A 19,750-nucleotide genomic window follows, 5' to 3' on the forward strand; every position below is an offset into this window, starting at 1 on the left:
TCCCTTCGGGGAGAGGGGGCGGTCTAGAAATCAAATAAAATAAATAAATAAAATAAATGAAAACAAAGGTGTAATGTGCACTGATTAAAGAGTACACATCTGTCACATTTTTTTGCTAGTTGCAGCATTTGGAAGTTCACTAAGGGCAAGTCCATGCATTACATTAATTCAAGAGTTGACCAGGATAAGAGCGAATATGTGCAGGGCCTCCTAATCCAGGAATGGGCACAACTGGCACATAACACAAAGTTGTGCAAAGATTCTTCCGGCCGCAGCAGCTATCTGCTGCCTGAGCAGGAGTTGTGAGTCCAGGAAAACCCAGATTGCATATGCTATTCCATTAATTGCAGTGGAGACAGTTAGGATTTTTTTGGCAGAAATTCTTCATATTCACACCCTTGTGAGTTTAGGCAGATACATGCATAATCCACAATTGGTCTAAAGAATCATTTCACTGTTACGTGAGATGTATTCCAAAGGGTTATATATTTTGGGATTATATTGAAAGTAGTTATCACAATTTAGCAAGAAATAAATTCATTAAAGACTCATAAGCGTTGAGTCACCGTTAAAAACATCCTCACATTCAGAAGAAACAGAGAAGGAATGTTTTACTGAAATATTAAGATTTTCGGTGTATAAAGAAATCAGTGAATACCATGCTCTTTCTTTTACATCTGGGTTTACAAACTAATTATAAATATTTGAGCATAGGTTGGAGTAGGCAAGCTAAACAGAAATAATTTTTTAGGAGATGATGTTATGGCAACCATCAAAGCTGCCACACATAAAGATATATAACTCTGTAGTTTGGGAAACTGTAAATATTTTGCCCTTAGGAAATGTGATCTATGGTATTGCTTGTTTCCATCCAAGGATATAAAAGTCTAGGGATTGCTGAGGTTTTTATAAGTGTATGAAGAAAAAAAATCAGGAACTGATTAGTTCTGGATATTTTGGACAAGATTTTGTCCCAGATGTTACTTATGCAGACGATTTCAACCTTTGGAGGGGCTATGCGAATGATAACAAATTTAATCAATAGTCAGATTCAAGACAAGAGAGCCTTAATGGGACAACTCCACCCATAGTAAGGTCATCCAAAAGAACTATTGAAGAGATACAGATGTAAAACCCAAGTAGGAAAAAAAAAGTTTGGTATCAAGCCTCAAGATTTATTAGTTGTGGAAAGGACTCTTACTTCCAAGAGTTCAGGTATCTTGGAATCCCATAAATTGATCTGGAATGAGTCCAGAAACAACCACAGTGGATCTTATTTTAGAAATTCACTTTCTCAAATCTGTAGTTCACCAAAGGTATTTTTTGGGCTCGGAATAGCACTACCTTTATTCTATGAATTGATAGAGGTCTTGTGTCCTTTAAAATATTTTTTAAATAAATATTTGCTCTATATTTAATCTGTTTTTAAGGGGTATCTAATATTTTTTACTGTGTATATGGTTTTTTAGCTGCTGTCTGTACACCGCCCCAAGTCCCTTCAGGGAGAGGGGGCGGTCTATAAATACAATAAAATAAATAAAAAAATAAATTTTTATTTATATATGAATATTTTGAAAACAGTGTATTGTCCAGGCATTTCATTTTACCCCAAAAACAATAGATATAGTAATAATAACCTGTTATGTCTAACCATTGATAAAACCTATCCCATGTTGAGTAGTGTTAGATCGGGTAAAGGAAAAGCACACTCAGGCTTAGGCAGCAACAGCTCTTTATTGTAACAGAACAAGTATGAACAATCCAGCGAAGGTTGAGTGTGACAGCAGCCCTTTTATAGGGAGCTGTCAGACCCTTCGACCAATCAGGTTGAATCTCTGTTCCTGCTGGAACAGAGGACTTTGGTGTAAACCATTGTAACTGATTTTGATATCTAACAAGTATTACTCTGTATCTCCTTTATCTTTTATTTTAAATCTTTTTTTAAAGAATATTTTTCAGGAGTATCAAACCACCAACTGAAACCCTGGTGTTCACATTTAGTGATGTCAGTGATACACTATACTGTTGTGACTGCTGATTGTAGCAAATATAGAAAAGGCAGAGTTTTGCTTCAGGATCATGAAAGGATGTTGATGCCAATAGTTTCAGAATAGTCCGAGATCCAGATGTATAATATGCCCAAACTCTTAGAAAATATATTACAGTGTATAAAAAATTCTCAAAGTATCTTAATGGACTGGAATAGTATCCACAATATACAGACCACCTTTTCCAGGTAACTTTGTAGAAGTTTGGACTGTGTAGTAATAAAATGTAGAAACATCTAATGATTAAAAACAACCTTCACAATTAATACCATCCAGGCAAAACATTCAATCTTAAAACATTAAATTTCAGTAAGTAAGACCAACTGGCCCCCATCTTCACCCACATCTTCAATAAATCTCTAGAGATGTGCTATGTTCCTTCTTGCTTCAAATGCTCTACTATCATCCCAGTGCCAAAGAAACCCTCTATCAAGGAACTGAATGACTTCAGACCAGTTGCTCTGACATCTGTTATTATGAATATATTTGAAAGGCTAGTGCTGGCCCATATGAAAACCATCACGGATCCGCTGTTAGACCCCCTACAATTTGCCTACCGAGAAAATAGATTGACAGATGATGCTGTTAATATGACTCTGCACTACATCCTACAACATCTTGAATCTCCAAAGACCTATGCAAGGATCCTCTTTGTAGACTTCAGCTCAGCATTCAATATCATCATTCCAGATATTCTTCTAACTAAACTAACTCAGCTAGCTGTACCTGACCATACTTGTAAATGGGTCATAAGTTTCCTAACACAGGAAGCACATGTGAAGCTAGGCAAAATCACATCTGATACCTGTACAATTAGCACAGGAGCCCCCCAAGTCTGTGTGTTCTCTCCACTTCTCCTGTCTCTCTGTACCAATGACTGCATCTCAAAAGATCCCTCTGTTAAAGTACTGAGGTTTGCAGATGATACAACAGTGATTGGTCTCATTGGAGACAACGATGAATCTGCATATAGACAGGAGATTGAACAACTAGAACAATCTTGAACTAAATACACTCAAAACTGTAGAAATGGTGGTAGTTTTTAGGAGAAATCCTCCTATTCAACCACCTCTTACAATACTAGACAACACAGTATCAACAGTAGAGTCCTTCAAGTTTCTAGGTTCTATCATATCTCAAGACTTAAAATGGACACCTAACATCAAAATCGTCATCAGAAAATCACAACAAATAATGTTCTTTCTGCACCAACTCAGAAAGCTCAAACTGCCCAGAGAGCTGTGTTCTACAGAGGAATTATTGAGTCTCTTATCTGCACCTCTATAATTGTCTGGTTTGGCTCTGCAACCAAACAAGACAGACACAGACTTAAGCAGATAATTAGAATTGCAGAAAAAACAATTGCTATCAACCTGCCTTCCATTGAGGACCTGTATACTGCACGAGTCAAAAAGAGGGCTGTGAAAATATCTACAGAACCCTCACATCCTGGACATAAATTGTTTCAACCTACCCTCAAAACGACGCTATACAGCTCTGCACACCAGAACAACAAGACACAAGAACAGTTTTTTTCCCCGAATGCCATCACTCTGCAAATAACTATTTCCCACAACACTGTCAAAATTATCTACTAAGACTATATTACTATTCTTCTTCTCATCCTTACTAATACCTATCTCTTCCCACTTATGGCTATATCCATGTTGCTTGTATCTTTACAACTTGTATTGTTTTTGTTGTTTCCTAGTATGATTTGATTGCTTATTAGTATCCTATGACTATCACTAAGTGTTGTATCTTATGATTCTTGATGAATATATTTTATTTTTCTGTATGTACTCTGAGAGCAAATGCACCAAAGACAAATTCCTTGTGTGTCCAATCACACATGGCCAACAAAGAATTCCTATTCTATTCTATTCCATTCCATTCCATTCTGACTGGCAACTGATAATCCTCAGAGTCCACCAAAATTTAGAACTGGAGTCTCCTTACTTTAATTGCTCAGTGCCTACTCAGTATTTTAGCTGCTTTTCTTTCCATTCATCACCAATCAGCTGTTAGATCAGACCTTATTTATTTATCCAGTACTGACCACAATTGTTAAATAAATGTGTTTTTTCTAAGAAATATTTAAAAGACCTTTTGAAATGAAATGATATGGGTAGGCATGCACAAATAATTGTCATTTACATAGTTATATTATTTGCTGTAAGGAAAACAAACAGGAATTTTAATGCTTTTAAAAATAAACATGTAGGATGGAGATGTTAGTTTAATTGGATAGTCTCACATTTGTTAAAGTTTTATTTAGTAATCTATGATTGTGGAAAGTTTGAAAAACACTGCTTTAGAAGAAGTGGAAAGGTACTAAGCATAAAAAATATTGTAGGCTTTAACATGTTTCTAATAGATCTCTTCAGTGTGTACACACATTATTGCTTCTTATCCAAGACTGTAAACAATGTTCAACTTTATACACATTAGTTGGCTGTCACATGCAAACATCTTGCCTACCACACTCAATCTATTACTGTTCCTTTGAAGAAAGAAGATTTATGGTATCACAGGGACTAATTCTCTATGGTAACAGAGTTGTTATTCCAGCTGAGATGCAATAAGAAGTACTGGGGGGGGGGGGTCATTTAGGCAGCTCCAAATGCACAGAATGGGCAAGAATATCTCTTTTTGGCCATAGATGAGTCAAAATTTTGAACAGATTATAGTAGGTTTTGTTTTTTCCCACAAAACTAACTTTCTCACCAGAAGAAAAATGTGATAATTATAACAATGCTAGATAGAACCTGGAAGATAATTAGATCTGATGTTTTTGATATAGGAGGTTGTAATTATTTAGTTGTCATGGGCTGTATTTTTCATGTATCTATGGATTGCAAGTACCAGCAGGTTTAAAAACCAGAACTATAGGCAATGAACAAGAATAAAAAGAATGGAATTATAAAAATAAACTTTTCGACGATAAGTGGATGAGATTATTCTGAGGGATAGAAGACATTTGTGCCTAATCCACAAGAACTTCTAGAGATGCTTGTGAGATAAGGTAACCAACTGACAGAAATTCCAAGACCGAGTTATACCTCCACCCGCTAGAACAGTTATTGTTCTCAAGTGAATTCTAGAACAGAATGATCTGAAACTCTACACATTGTAGAAACCAGTTTATGTATATTATTTATTAGGTAAGAATGCTGCTCAAATACCACTAGAGATGATTGGAGATCTGTACTGCAGCATTATAGAAAGCATTAAGATTTATTTTTTGGGGTTACCTATAATTCGTGTCTTAAACAAAGGAAAGTAAGAGCTGAGAAATACAGCCTTCGACTAGGAAAAGCAGACTGAGGATTGGATGCAATTTATGTATGTCACTGTAAATAAACTAAATGTTGCTTAACTAGAAACCATAGGGCAGTTTATAAAGAGCAGGGGAAACTGAAAAAAAATATGAAGCTGTCCATTACAGAATATTCTATAGACTCCTGGTAGCCAATAAACACACCTTTTTCCTGTTGGTTGACTGCATTGTCAAAGCTGCCTGCCTCTGCTGCCTGTTTGACTACTGATGCAATAAACCTCACCTGGGACAATGGCTTTAGGATACCTGCATAGGCATGGGGGAAATAAGTGAGCATTCTATTCCCCAAAACAACAGGTTTCAAAGCAGTTATCAAAATTGTTTTGTTACTAGAACCCACTAAGAAGGAACTGCCACCAGGATAATGGCTGATTAGCTTAAACATATTATACCAACAGAGCCATGAAATAGTAATCAAAACCTTTAGTATTTAGCAGTTGCACTGACTCTCAGTTGTTCAGGATAAATTGCAAATCATCCATTTCATTGGCAATGCAAAGCAAACATAAGACAATAGAATACACATTAAGAGATACATGTGATCTAACAGTCATCAAGTACCATTATAAATTCATGCAGCCAGGCATGCAGAGACTCTTCCTTGAGTTGGGTAGAAATAATGTATAGAATTCTAGGGAGAAATTGAAGTTTGTAATTTTATATTTCACTGTTTTGTCCCTGTTGATTTCTTCTCCATTTTGGCAATTCAAGCTGTTTTTCTTTTCTGTGATCTGTGAGGAATATTCACAAGTTCCTTTCTTCTTTCTTTTCCTCTTACCTTTCCCCTCCTTTCTTTTCCTTCCTGTCTCCTTTCCCCTATCCTTTCCCTTTTTTCCTCCTCTCCTCTCCTCTCCCCTCTTCTCCCTTGCCTTTCCCTCCCTTCCCCTCTCCTCTCCTCTGCTCCCCTCCCCTCCCCTCTCCTCTGCTTAAAGCAATGTAATTGTTTGACAGAATATATTTTTAGCAAATTATTGCTTTAGCAACAGATCATAGAAACAAAAGCCAACAGCTAACATGTTTGTCCAAGCACTTTGCACGTTGCTTTTTGGAATGTATTAATAATAGCCGGAGTTGGATAAACCAGATGATCTTTGTTTAACATTAAATTTGCTTGTTATTATTACCTTGGATAGATGATTTCTTTTTATAGTTTAGAAGTTTCCCTGTCTTCTCCGTCTTTTTAATCTTTGCAGTATCTAGAAAAAATAGATTATTTCAATAAGTGCTCTATAGTAAATTAATATATTTTGTAATTCTCTAATAGTTTTTAGAATTACCAATCCGGATTGTAGAAAATTTGAGCGGATGCTTGACTTTTAAAAGTCTCTTCAAAAATGTGGCTATAGTAAAAAAATATGGTTGCAGTTGGAGGTGTGCAACCGTTTTTAACTTTTTTCAGTGGGAACTGGCAGGGAACTAGCAAATTTCCCACTGGAAAAAAAATTACAAGTTAAATACATGGAGTAGAAATACCTAGTTTTAAATGGGTTTTGTTTTGTCCTAAATATGTTAGACAATGGGAGTTTTTTTGGGTAGGCTAGATTTGGTTGGCAAGAAGAATTAATATTATTGAGAATTACAATAGCAATTGTGGAGCATTGTGAGATAGTTTCCATGTAACTGGGGGAAGTAGATAGATCACTGTTATTATGGGTCAGAGTTGACACAGTGTGGGATAATAGGCAGACCGTTCTAGGGAAAGGACGATCAATATTATACTGTCAGTTCCTATTTCCATGTGGTGGATCCAACCCCGCATCCTTATTGTCACGTTGTTAGTGACCTTAGCCTTAGATTTTAGATGAACAGTGCAGACTTCTGATGGAAGTATGACAAACTAAAATTGGCTCTGCAAAAGTGGAGCCAATAGCCTCAGCCAAGACCATGGAACTGGTGAGCAGACTGGTTTCTGGGAACCATTCTGGAAAGGGAGAAAATGGGAGATCACACACAGAGGTACCCACAAGGAGATACAAGACTATAGTTTAAGCACCGGAAACAATGAGATTAGCCATCTTCTAACTCTGGCAAGCAGTTTTAAAGGACTGTCAAATAGACACTTAAATTTGGATAGTCTGTACCAGGCATGTCATGGATCTGGATAGTTTGCTGTGGTGAATTTCCAAGTGACTTGGCAAGAAACTGTATTGATTGCCTCGTAGCAACTGTCAACAGAAGAAAACTTGGCTTCTTTCTGTGGAAATGGGAGCAGCATATCATTCTCTAGTTGCCAAAATTCAGTAATCATAATCGTTATGAATTCAAGAACATGGCACAGTGCAAACTTTGACTTATAACCTTAAGGGACGTGATGCAATTTCTAAAGTAGAGTTCATTGAGTTTGAATAAAATTGAATGTTTTGATTTTTCAGAAATCATGACAATGTTGTTTTAATAAACAAAAACTATCTCAATTATTTTATATACTGTATATATTGTACCTTAAAAATTTAAATTAACTCTAGCTACTTCAATAGTTCGGCTTAAAAAAGCCATTTTAATAAATTTCTATAAAACTTAAATTGATCCTGTAGAAGTGATACTTTTTAAAAAAGCAATGATTTTTAAGAATATTGATTCCCTCCTGTTAAGGCAGGACTGGGCATTCCACAAGTCTCATGCAGTCCCTAGCTTGTCTTGATGCTCTATTAAGTGTCATCTTACCATAGAAATTTATAATGTGCATGAACTAACCATTTGTCTGAAATGATGCAGGATCTCCTACTTGAGCAGGGTGTTGGACTAGAAGATCTCTAAGGCCCCTTCCAACTCTTGTTATTCTGTTATGTCACTAAATTGGCATTGTTATTAGTAAAAATAATTGTATTTACATTTTCAGTGAGGGCAAAATATAATTGCATCTGCTCTTTTTTGCTGGGCAGAAAATGCAGATTCACAACATGTCACTCTCAGGTTCCTCATTGGAGCTTGGCAGTAAATCACAGGTTTTCCATCACTTCTTAGTTAACTTGTCAGCTTGACTTGGATAAATCTTAATCATCTTCCATAAATCATATTACTGACCTCTTTTCACTAACAAGGAACAAAGGAGAATATGATTGTAGAATTTTAAAGCTTCGTAGTCTAAAAATAACACTAGAATGATTTCTAGAATGGATCAATGAAGCACATAAAAGTTTTCCTTTTCTCCTCTTTCATTCTTGGAAATTAGCAAATATGGTGCGTTCAGCAGAAACTAAATACTTATTTTCCAGGACTCACAAAAACCGTTTATAAAGGAAGCGATGCCCAGATACATCAGATACTATTTCTATGTATGATCTTCTAAATGTCAGTAATCTAAATGTCAGTTCAGTTCTAAGTGAAATCTGTGAAAGGCAGAAGACTAGCATGAAAAAAAGCACTTTGCAGTCAATTATTTTCATGACCTTCTGGCAACAAAGTTAAAACTGCTGTTCTGATATTATGGCAATTTACCATATGTTTTGCATATTAGCTTGTTAATTTTTTCTTTCCAGTTCCTTTGTTCTGATTGCTTCTGGTCCCTGACATTTTGCAGATTGACATTGTCTAATAGAGTATTTTGATTACCATTGTTGAATCGGGTGAATGAAGGCACACTCAGGCTTCAGAGTGACAAACAGCTCTTTATTAGGACAAGTCAACTATGTACCATCCAGCGAAGGTTCAGTCTGACAGCAGCCCTTTTATAGGGAGCTGTCAGACCCTTTGACCAATCAGATTGAATCTCTGTTCCCGCCGGAACAGAGGACCTTGGTGTAAACCATTACCAATGTTTCTGGTATCTAACAACCATGATGTGTTCTGATTTGATATTTGTCTTTTTATCATTGGTTAATCCTGACTGCTGACCTTCCCTTGATAAACAGCACCACCCAACTTCCATATAACAATCAACACTTTCAAAGTAAAGAACATCATTGGTATTCTAATATGAGCACACCCTGCTTAGTTACTACAGTTATTAGAATGGGTGGGACTCTGAATATGTCATACTTTGGCTGAAGGAGACTAGAACTAGAACTAGTACTCTTGAAATTAATGAATCCCTATAGGATGTCAGGATAATTGTTGAAAATGAACTGTATTGTTTATTTATTAAATGTCTATGTGCCCATCCTCCCTACAAGGTAAATGTGCTACAGGGAATTTGTAGAATTCTTTGATCATCATGATTTGTGGAGAGGAGAGCTAGAAAAGATTAAAGTGAGCAATGTAGTCTTTCAGAATTTGAGAGGCCAGATAATCCATGCAGGGGTAAGGCTGGGCTTTTATTTTTAAGTTTAGATTAAAGTTAGTTGTGATCATGCTTTGGTATTATCTGTTTCATTCCACAAATTTTGGTAAATTAATTGACAATGCCAATATAATTCTTGGTCATGTAATATACTGCGCAGTAGCATTCTACCAATAAAGACCAGCCTTCTGATTGCTATTGACTAGAACCAAGCACGCCCCTTACTTTGTCACAAGATAAAGCAGCCATTAATTATTTAAGTCTATTATTTGGCTCTATTATCTAAAACTTGCTGAATTCAGAATTTGGATATTTTACTGTGAAAATCTTTTTAAAAATAATGGCATCATATCTATATCTATCTATCATCTATCTATCTATCTATCTATCTATCTATCTATCTATCTATCTATCTATCTATCTATCTATCTATCTATCTATCATCTTCTATGCTATGCATCCCCTTGACGATTTTGGGTGGGTTACCTATTTAGGCAGAGTACTACAAAAGGACCACTGCTGAAAATGACTATCAATACATTCACATTCACAGGTGTATTTTGTTCCTTTAGCATTAATTTGTAACAATTAATAGCAGGTAACTATAGTCAAAATAGTGTTAACTGGTAATGGAATGTATAAAATTTTCATTTTAGTTAATGGGCTAATGTCTTGATTGGTTTGGCTTAGGAGAACCTGTTTTTTCTACTTTTCTGATTTTATGATATGTCGGTAAATATTGCACTCCTTGACAACTGCAAATGTATTGACTCCTCTGGTTTGTACCTTGTTACCTGTTGAATGATACAAAAACAGAGAACGGATGTATATTATTCATAGGAAGAAATTTATTTAACAGTGTTTAATACATACATATACACACACATAGATATATACCGCACATATTATATATATTTTATATATCACACACATATATTGTATTGTGCTACATACAGTATCTGATTCCTGATACAATTTTCACAAATCTCATTTGATTTGCATAATATATATCACACTAATAAGATACTTATTCTCTTTATTCAACTGGTGCAAAGCCACAGAAGAGATCTTAAATTCCCATAAACTGGTAACATGACTCTATCAAAAGAATATTTGATAAATAATGCATCTAAAATCAACTCAGATCTTGGTCTGCCAAGAGTCAAAACACTACTTATTTGCCCCAGAGCTAACAAAATATTTGCTTCCACTAGATCATTCTAATTAACGTGTCAACATTTTAAACGATACACTAAATAACTTCATGAAACAACATCATCACCCACACTTTCTCTCTAACAACAGTCTAGAGAAATCACAACATGGGCAATGGAAAATCTGGGATAGCAACATTATATTTCATATTGACAGTTGCTTTGTTATTACTTTTGGTCTTCATTAGGAATAAATTTGAATTAATTAATGTTCATACTGAATGTGTTTATCAGTTATTAACCTTAGCACATTATTTTATTGTAAGGCAAATGAATGGCATTTATTTGCTCTTTCTCATCCTCATTGGATTTGTATTTTAGCATTTAGGGCAATTGTTCTGGTAATGAAGTCAGCACAAATATGTGGCTTATTATGAGTGTTGTATCTCTTTGGGGCACAGTGACCTCTACAGATAGCACGGAGCACAAAGAAGGTTTTGCTTAGCCCACTCCTTGTCTTTTTTTATTGTAGGCAATTATAGATGAAATCATATTCATGTGAACTTCTCAGTTTTATTTTAAATAAATTGAATAAAATATTGCATTTCAAAATAATGAAATTAGTGCATATAATCTAATGTTAGATCAGGCATAAAAAAACCCCAATCTCTGTGTTGTTTTCACTTTGAAATGAATTAGCAAGCATGTTTAGAAAATGAATTGCCATAAATATAAATAAGTGAAATTGTTGGAAAAATTATAGTAAACAGTGCTAATTTAAAACTATAGAAGCATTGGATTTTTTTTTGGAAAGGAATGACATTTCAGGCAACAAGAATTTTTTAGTAATTTTTTGAAGAATGTGGATTTCATATGAATAGGAGCTTTCCAGAGGAAGTAGTATGCAACAGAATGCATTTCCTTTGAAATGTATTGTTCTTGGGAGAAATAGATGTTTTCTGTAATGTTTGGCCTTTGGGGTAATTTGTATATATAAAGTAAATAAAATCATTGATGAAGTATTTCTGATGTCCCCCCTCCCCGCAAAAAATATTAGTTTTAATTATATTTCAATTGTAATATTTCTTTGCAATAACTGTATTTAAATTCGGTACTGCTGACGATTAAAAAGGCAACACCATTCTTAAAAACATTCAGTGTAAAACTAAAATGTTATGTTGTTAACTTGAGGTTTTTATGGGCATCAGAATAAGTATAAAGATAACCTTTTCACTTCTAATAAGAAATCATTAGAAAAATCTATTTTATTTTTATTTTATTCAGTCTGTCTCTAGTGGCATATTAGATACAGGCAAGCAGATTAATATATCTGCAGCCTGTTAACCTCAACCAATGACTTTTATGAGTATTTCTTTGATAATTTGAAGAAATAATTCATGGAAGATAAATTCCTCACAAATTATTTTTCTTAACATAGCCATGTTTCAATGCAAAACAATTTCATTGAAAGAAAAGGTAGATTAAATAATATAATGTTCATAAATCAAAGCAAATAAATAATTATGTTAATGACAACACCATTTAATATTCTTTGACCAAACTAGTGGCTTATTGGACACAATCCAGCTCAAACAGTCCAGTTTCATGTATTTTTATTCAAAATAATCCTTGCTGAGTTTAGAAGACTTTATTCTTTACCCTGTGAATTTCAGTAGAAGGAATTATGCATGTTTATCTCTTTTGTTAACTGCTACAGATTTTGAAGTGGAAAATGTTCAAAATTGACTATTCAAACCAATTTTAAAATTAACTTTATATCTCCTGCTTTGAGATAATAACTTGTAGTTGTTGCTGCATCAGTTATCTATTGTGGTCACCTCTGTTGGTACCCTTATTCTTACAATGGCATGTGAGAGAGACATACTTCCCCTTCATACAGAAATGTGCTGTATGTCTAGTGATTAACAGTCTAAATGGGGGGTGGGGGGAGAGAATTTTAATACTCCATCCCTTGGCTTTCTCTAATCTATTGGAGTAAATTTTTAGTGTTCCTTGTGCATGTAATGTACTAAAGTTCACATTGATAAAAAAAATCAGGAGCCATTGTGATACAGTGGTTAGAATGCAGTATTGCAGGTTAACTCTACCCATTGCCAGGAGTTCAATCCTGACTGGTTCAAGGTTGACTCAGCTTTCCATCCTTCCAAGGTCGGTAAAAAGATCCAAATTTGTGATGACAATATGCTGAGATTTGTCAACGTCTCAGAAAGTGCTGTAAAACTCTATCAAGTGGTATATAAATGTAAGTGCAATGGCTATTGCTATTTATATATTCATAAGTACATTGCACATTCTTAGTTGAAACCTTGTCATTACTTTGGCAATTATTTCCAAATGAATGTTGTCACTATGTTATACTATGCAATTATATACAATTAGTTGCTCTAATGTTTGTTTACAGTGGATAGATTCACCCCAAAATTAAGTACTTTCAAATCCCATTCATTTTAGTGGGAAAGATTTGTACTGAACTCTCCCATAAGAAAAGCTTGAGTGATATATGATTAGTGAACTAGTTTGTGTTAGTTGAGGATAATGTGCTGATTACCATCTTCAAAGCGCTCCATGGCACAGGACCTAGTTACCTGCGGGATCGCATCCTACCGCATAGATCCCTACGACCAATTCGCTCTCACAGGGAGGGACTCCTCCGGGTGCTGTCCACCAAGCAATGCCAACGGGCGGCGCCTAGGAGTAGAGCCTTCTCTGTGATGGGCCCAACCCTCTGGAATGACCTCCCCCCCCCGATATTAGAACTACTACCGACTTCCGCTCCTTCCGACAAAAACTTAAGACTCACCTGTTTCAATTAGCCGGCCTGGCCCATCTATAGTTCCACTCTTACCTCCTGGCGGATATTTTTATCTGGGATAGTTTTTAGGGTTAATGTTTTTTAAATTTTTAAAATTTTAATCTAACTTAAACTAAATCTGTACAGTGAACTATTGCTACCTCCTCCAGTCCTATATTTATTTTATTTATCTTATATTTATACTATGTATATTTATTGTTCAATTGTTTTAATATGACTGTACACCGCCCCGAATCTCTTCTGAGAGAGGGGCGGCCTAGAAATTGAATAAAGTTAATGTAATTTTATAAGCTTTTTTACATTGTGAAATATTGATGGATGCACTTATATTTCATATTGATTTAATTAATCAACAAGAACAGAATGGTAAATTACAAAATATTAAAAGTACTATGAGGAAAGCCCACAGGATTCAAATTCAGTAAGAAAACTGGCAGTTTAAAAGCTCCCTCATATCAATGTGAAACCAGTGATCCTTCAGGTGTAACTATCTATAGCCGGGACACTGACCTATTCAAGTTGCATCACTGTTTTTTTTTAATCTCTGCAGACTCCACTTTATTTGGTAAACCATGGGGAAAATGGACCAATTCGATGCAATCGATGCAAAGCTTACATGTGTCCTTTCATGCAGTTCATTGAGGGAGGAAGAAAATATCAATGTGGATTTTGTAACTGTGTGAATGATGGTAAGTAACATTGGTTTTCTGGTTGTTGTTTTTGAAATGATAGAAAACTCATTCTCCAAAGAAATTTTAGAATAGTTAATTAAAAAAAAAAAAGATACCTAGAACATTTTTCTGTCACTTTATTCCAACTGGAAATACTGTTTCTTAAAAAATGTGTCACTTATGTGGAAATTTCATCTAGTGTAGATGAATCTGTATGTCTCAGTTCTTACAAATTATGACTATTTCTGAGTTTTGCAATTGTTGTTAAAATGGAGCACCCCAGACCAAAACATTGATTTGCATTCATTATTTGTTCAAATATAGGCTAGACAATATATTTCAGGGATTCTTAATTTGGATTCTTGAACTGAGTACAGGTTGGACATGATGACATAATAGGCCCTTTCCAACTCAGTGGTTCCAGACCAGGGGTGTCAAACTCAAGGCTCACGGGCCAGATCCGGGCCACAATGTGGTCGGATCCGACCAGCAGGGTTATCCTGGAAAGTGTAAGGGGCTGTCCTGCATCACTTTGGCCCTGTCTACCCACATCACTTTGGCCCAGTTTACTTGCATTGCTTTGGTCCGGTCTACCCAATGCAAAGAGGAAACATGCCAGCAGTTTGGGGAGTGATGTCAAACTGGCCATGCCCACCTAGTCAGCCATGACTGCCCAGCCCCCGAGGTCAACTACAACCCTGATGTGCCCTCAATGAAATTGAGTTCCAGAGAATGAAGGAATAATTAATTTAAAAAGACCAAAGGAAATGACAATCCATGCTAATCGTCTACTCATGTAAGAGCCATTGGAAAACTGCTGAGCTTTCTTCAGTCTCTGCCCTATTCTCTCCTCAGCATCTTTTTATTTCTATTCTAATATGAAAATACACATTGCAGTCAAATTTTATGCCTGATTTTCCAAATGTGTATTTTTTGTGCATTACCACAAGACATGTAGGTATAAAAGTGCAATCCTGAAGTAAGAGTCTGCATCCTACCAGGATGTTGAATTGGTACTTTGCGTAAACATTTTACTTCATATGAACTGAAATTTTGAATTTGTCCATTGAAAAGATTCCAGCATGCTCCTTCATGCATTGCCTGATTGAAAGTAGACTTCTCAAAGCCTTGTATTATCCTGGCAATTGAAAATGTGCAATAGAGTCGCTCAGCCTTTGCTTTAGGAATAATGTGGAAATATTTCATATTGAAAAGACATAACACAAAACAGCCTATCTACAACTAAAGCTAGAAATCTTTGTAGTAAGGCTTCCCCTAAGATGTATAGATATAAGTACTGGGCATGCTCAACAAAGATGAACAGCAAGAACAGTTAATCTTTTTTTTTTAGAAAAGTACTTGATTTTTTTCTGTAAGACCACATCCGTAAATAATAGCTGTGAATTTTATACTGTGTAAAATAGGCAAGCAGGGAAGGAAAGATATTATAATTAAATCAAACTGTTTTCTATATAGATTTAAATACATTTTGGAACCTCTTAGAAAAGAATAAATATTAAGGACTTTGCCTCACTTTATGTCAGAGTACTACCATGGTTAAAACATCCATTAATTTTACTAGGCTTGGAGTTGCTTTGAACAGTAGATGCCATGCCATATTTGTCCAAGTACAATTGCATGTGACTCATAAATACAAGTTCCTGAACTTCTGGCTGAGTCCCAAAGCTTTGCCAGAATGCCTTTTTCAAAATGCTTGCATCTAGTTGGATTTCCTCAGCTGGATCAAAGTGTCACAGAGCTTTCCCTAATACAGTAATCTTTTCAGATGTGAAACATGAACCTTAAAAGAATTATGCCAACTCTTATTTGCCTCAAAGCTTAATCTGTGGAAAGAAAGAGAAGGCAGTTGGCTGCTGGGACTGTTTATTCAGCAGAAAGTTCTCACAAATGTAGCAGTGAGCTATCAAACATCTAGACTGATATTGCCATTTACAAACAGTCGTTTGCATGCCTGCAATATTCTTTTTATTGTGCTATTTTTTTGCACTCTGATTTTCATCATAAGCAGGAGAACAATGTCCAGTCTTGTGGAGAAACTGATGGCCAAAGTAAAATAATAGTGATCTTAGTTCCAGGTTCACAGTAGCCTCCCACTCAGCTGCTAAGAAGTGAGATACAGATGATATATTTGTTTTTGTAGTCTAAAGTATGGTTCTGCGTTAGAACTGAAACTTTGCATGTGCAAAGTGTTTGCTGGGTTCATAACAGAAAGATAGATTGTGCACTAATGTGTATTGTTTGAATGTTGGAAGAGGTCAGATGTTTCCACAGAGAACAGTTGTTTTCACAGCCATTATTTATCTATGTTATTTACACATATGAAATAATACAGTGTAAGATATATTGTTCCAGTATATTTTTTGCATCTTGGCTGGTGATTTTTTTCCCCAATTGCTGTCTACTGCCAGCAAGCTGCTTTTCCTCAAGGACAGATCTAAGGAAAGCCCTTTTTCTTTTCAAATCCTTAAACTCTAATTGCACCAGATAAGCAAAAATGTAGAGGCAGGCCCTCTTTGCTTTTCCCACAGAGAACAAAAATCTCTTGGGTTCTTTTGAGGTGCAGGATCAGTCCTTTTCCAATACTTTTAAAGGCAATCCAAGCCCTCTTTTTTCCTTCCCTCCCTTTGCATTTTAGCATACACTAAAGGAAGCTCTGCAATGGCTATTGCAAGTGTGTAACATGCAAATGCTGGCGTAACCAGTAAGAAACTTCATGTAAGTGGTCAGAGGGGAAACAATATGAAGAAAAGTAACATCAAAGGTAAAGGTTTACTTGTGTGATGTGTACCTCACTGGACAGGCAGCATATTGACAGACTGAAATTCTCTTAAGTCAGGGGTGTCCAAACTTGGCAACTTTAAGACTTGTGGACTTCAACTCCCAGAATTCCCCAGCCAGCTATGCTGGTTTAGACACCCCTGTCTTAAGTCATAAAAGTGAAAGACGTGTCTGAATTAGATTGGCAGAAAGAATAGAGAAGAGACAAGTAAAAGAAGTCTCTTTAAGGTGTCTGTATTTGGTTGGAAATGTGAACTTTTATTATAAGTGGTTTCATCTTTGCCAACAATTGTAAAGCAAAACCAATACAAAGAGTTCCATCCCTTGCAATACTGTTCCTTTCATGTAAAATTGATTGCATATCAGGTATTAGCACTTTCAGAACAATGGTTATTTCTGTTGAACAAAAGGAGAAAATAATCCCCTCTCTTTTTTTAGTTCCTCCATTTTATTTTCAACATCTGGATCACATTGGTAGAAGAATAGACCACTATGAAAGACCAGAGCTATCTCTTGGATCATATGAGTATGTTGCTACTTTAGATTATTGCAAGGTAAGTGGAAAAAATTGTAACACGTGCTGAATCAGAGATTTACAGATTATATCAGTAGAAAGAGTGCAGCCTTATCTGTACGTTTAAAATTAAAATCTATACCCAGAGCCATATGAAATATAATCCAAATAAATACATGGTAAATTATATTAATACAATATAATTTTCCTATTTTTCCCTTAAGAAATTTCTTTTGAGGAAAAAAAATATCCATATTTTTAGTTTTTACAGTTGTATAATTCATCTGCTCATGTTACATGCTTAATATGATTGCCAAATTGGTTCTTTTGATTTTTTTTATATTTGCACAGAACACTATTATAAATTGTCCCACTTCACAGAATGCACTAAGTCTCATACAATTAATTGGGCCTAAAACTAACCAGGTTTATCCATTTTTTAATTGAATATAGCCACTATACCTGCAACCAGATAACCTGGTAAGCTCAGTTCCCCCATTGATATGGCTTGGAATCTGATGTTTCAAAGCACATCTGTAAAGGGTCTGGTTCTCTTTTTTGACCACATGAGTAAAAAAGTGTGTATGAACCACCTGTGTGATATGACTGCTAAGAGCCAAATGCTAGGTTGGATTCCCTAAACAGGAACTATACAATCAAGATCAATGATTGTTCTGCTCTGCTCAGTTTTCAGTTCTGGGCACCTCAGTTCAAATAGAACTGTGACTAGTTGGGGAAAGTGTAGAGTAGAACTACTAAGATAGTGAAGAGTCTAGGGCGGGAAAGCGATTAAACAAGGTCAATTCAAAAGTATAGGGCAATAGCCATATCGTTTGATGGTGCCACCTCCCACTGATGTGAAAATTTGGATTTTTAGAATGGTTTGGAAGAATGGATGGCATTGTCCCACGTTTTATAATCCTGAGCCAGTCCCTATGGTCCTTAGCCTTAGTCTAAAACCAGCCCAGCCCATTAGGAACAGTTAAAGGATGTGGAGATGTTTAACCTATAAAAGAGAAACTGAGGAGAGATACAATAGCAATCTTCAAATCCTTTCAAATCCCCATGACATGAAAGAGAGAATAAGCATGTTATCTGTTGCCCTAGATAGCTGAAACTGGACCAAGATCAGGACAAGCACCTGAATCAATGGGTTAAAGGTACAAGGAAGTACATCAGCAGGAAATTCCGAAATACAGTAGTGTCAGTCAGTGGAACTGACTGTCACATGAAGTGGAATGTTATCATTTGCTAGAAGTCTTCAAACAAAGTCTGGGTAGTTTTCTCTTAGAGATGCTGTAATGAATCCTCCACTGAGCAATGAGTGGATCAGATGACCTCTAAATCCTCTTCAACTATAATTTTACAGTCTATGTGTTCTTCTTGACCTCCATGAATTTCTAGATAATCCTCATGGATAAAGTGTTCTAGGATTGTTTTTTTTTCTGACCAGTTTGTAAAATGTTCATAATTAAGCTAAATGACCAACTGCCCATGCTTCTTTTATAACTGGCATTCATGTTGAAACTTTCTCACTAGTGTAGAGCATGTATAATTTGCAGGAAGATGTTTGAATTCTCCATCTCAATATCTGAGGAAAAGAGAACTTTCTATTGTGTTTATTGATGATAAATATATAGAAATATTAACCACGTTGATAAATATCTAGATAGAATTTAATATACAGATATGCATTTTGTGGTAGTATTGGGGGATTGATTAGAAAAGCTTTTAAAAACTCAGACCTCATAAAATTTGCAGTTCCCTTATTTCTCTGAGGCATATGCTGACATTGTTTCCTCTACAACTGAAAGAAGAAGAAACAGTCATTATTGTTAACATAATGGCTTAATTTGCAATTATTTGGAGTTCCATTCCTAATTGAATTGTTGTTTGTTTTCAGCAAGTAACCTATGAATGTAAAGAGGAGCTTTATGAGTTTCTTGTGCACAGGAAGTAGTTTTCATAAAGCATTCTACTCCTGGTGAGAGTTCAGGCTCATTATTTGAAAGAGGAAATAAGGAAGTCTTTTCTAACTTTATGTTTGACTCCAAGGGATAGTCTATGTTGGAGTGGAGCATAGGGAATGTTGTTTAATCATTTTTATGTTCCTGGAGCAAAGATGACTTATGAGTGCTTGTAGAGCATAGCTGATATCCTCAAGAGTATTCT

The 19,750-nt window shown here is 35.6% G+C and overlaps 1 protein-coding gene across 2 annotated transcripts in view; it reads left to right on the top strand.

Moving 5' to 3' along the window:
- Window positions 1–19,750, top strand: part of SEC24D (SEC24 homolog D, COPII coat complex component) — a 62,813-nt gene that overhangs the window by 22,810 nt on the left and 20,253 nt on the right. For both annotated transcript variants that reach the window (XM_081959568.1, XM_081959569.1), the window contains exons 9-10: window positions 14,145–14,283; window positions 17,503–17,618. In XM_081959568.1, coding sequence (XP_081815694.1) covers window positions 14,145–14,283; window positions 17,503–17,618 — 255 coding nt within the window. The remainder of the gene's footprint in view (window positions 1–14,144; window positions 14,284–17,502; window positions 17,619–19,750) is intronic.

Source organism: Natrix helvetica (genome assembly GCF_964273705.1).
Source record: "Natrix helvetica genome assembly, chromosome: 7".
Taxonomy (NCBI): domain Eukaryota; kingdom Metazoa; phylum Chordata; class Lepidosauria; order Squamata; family Natricidae; genus Natrix; species Natrix helvetica.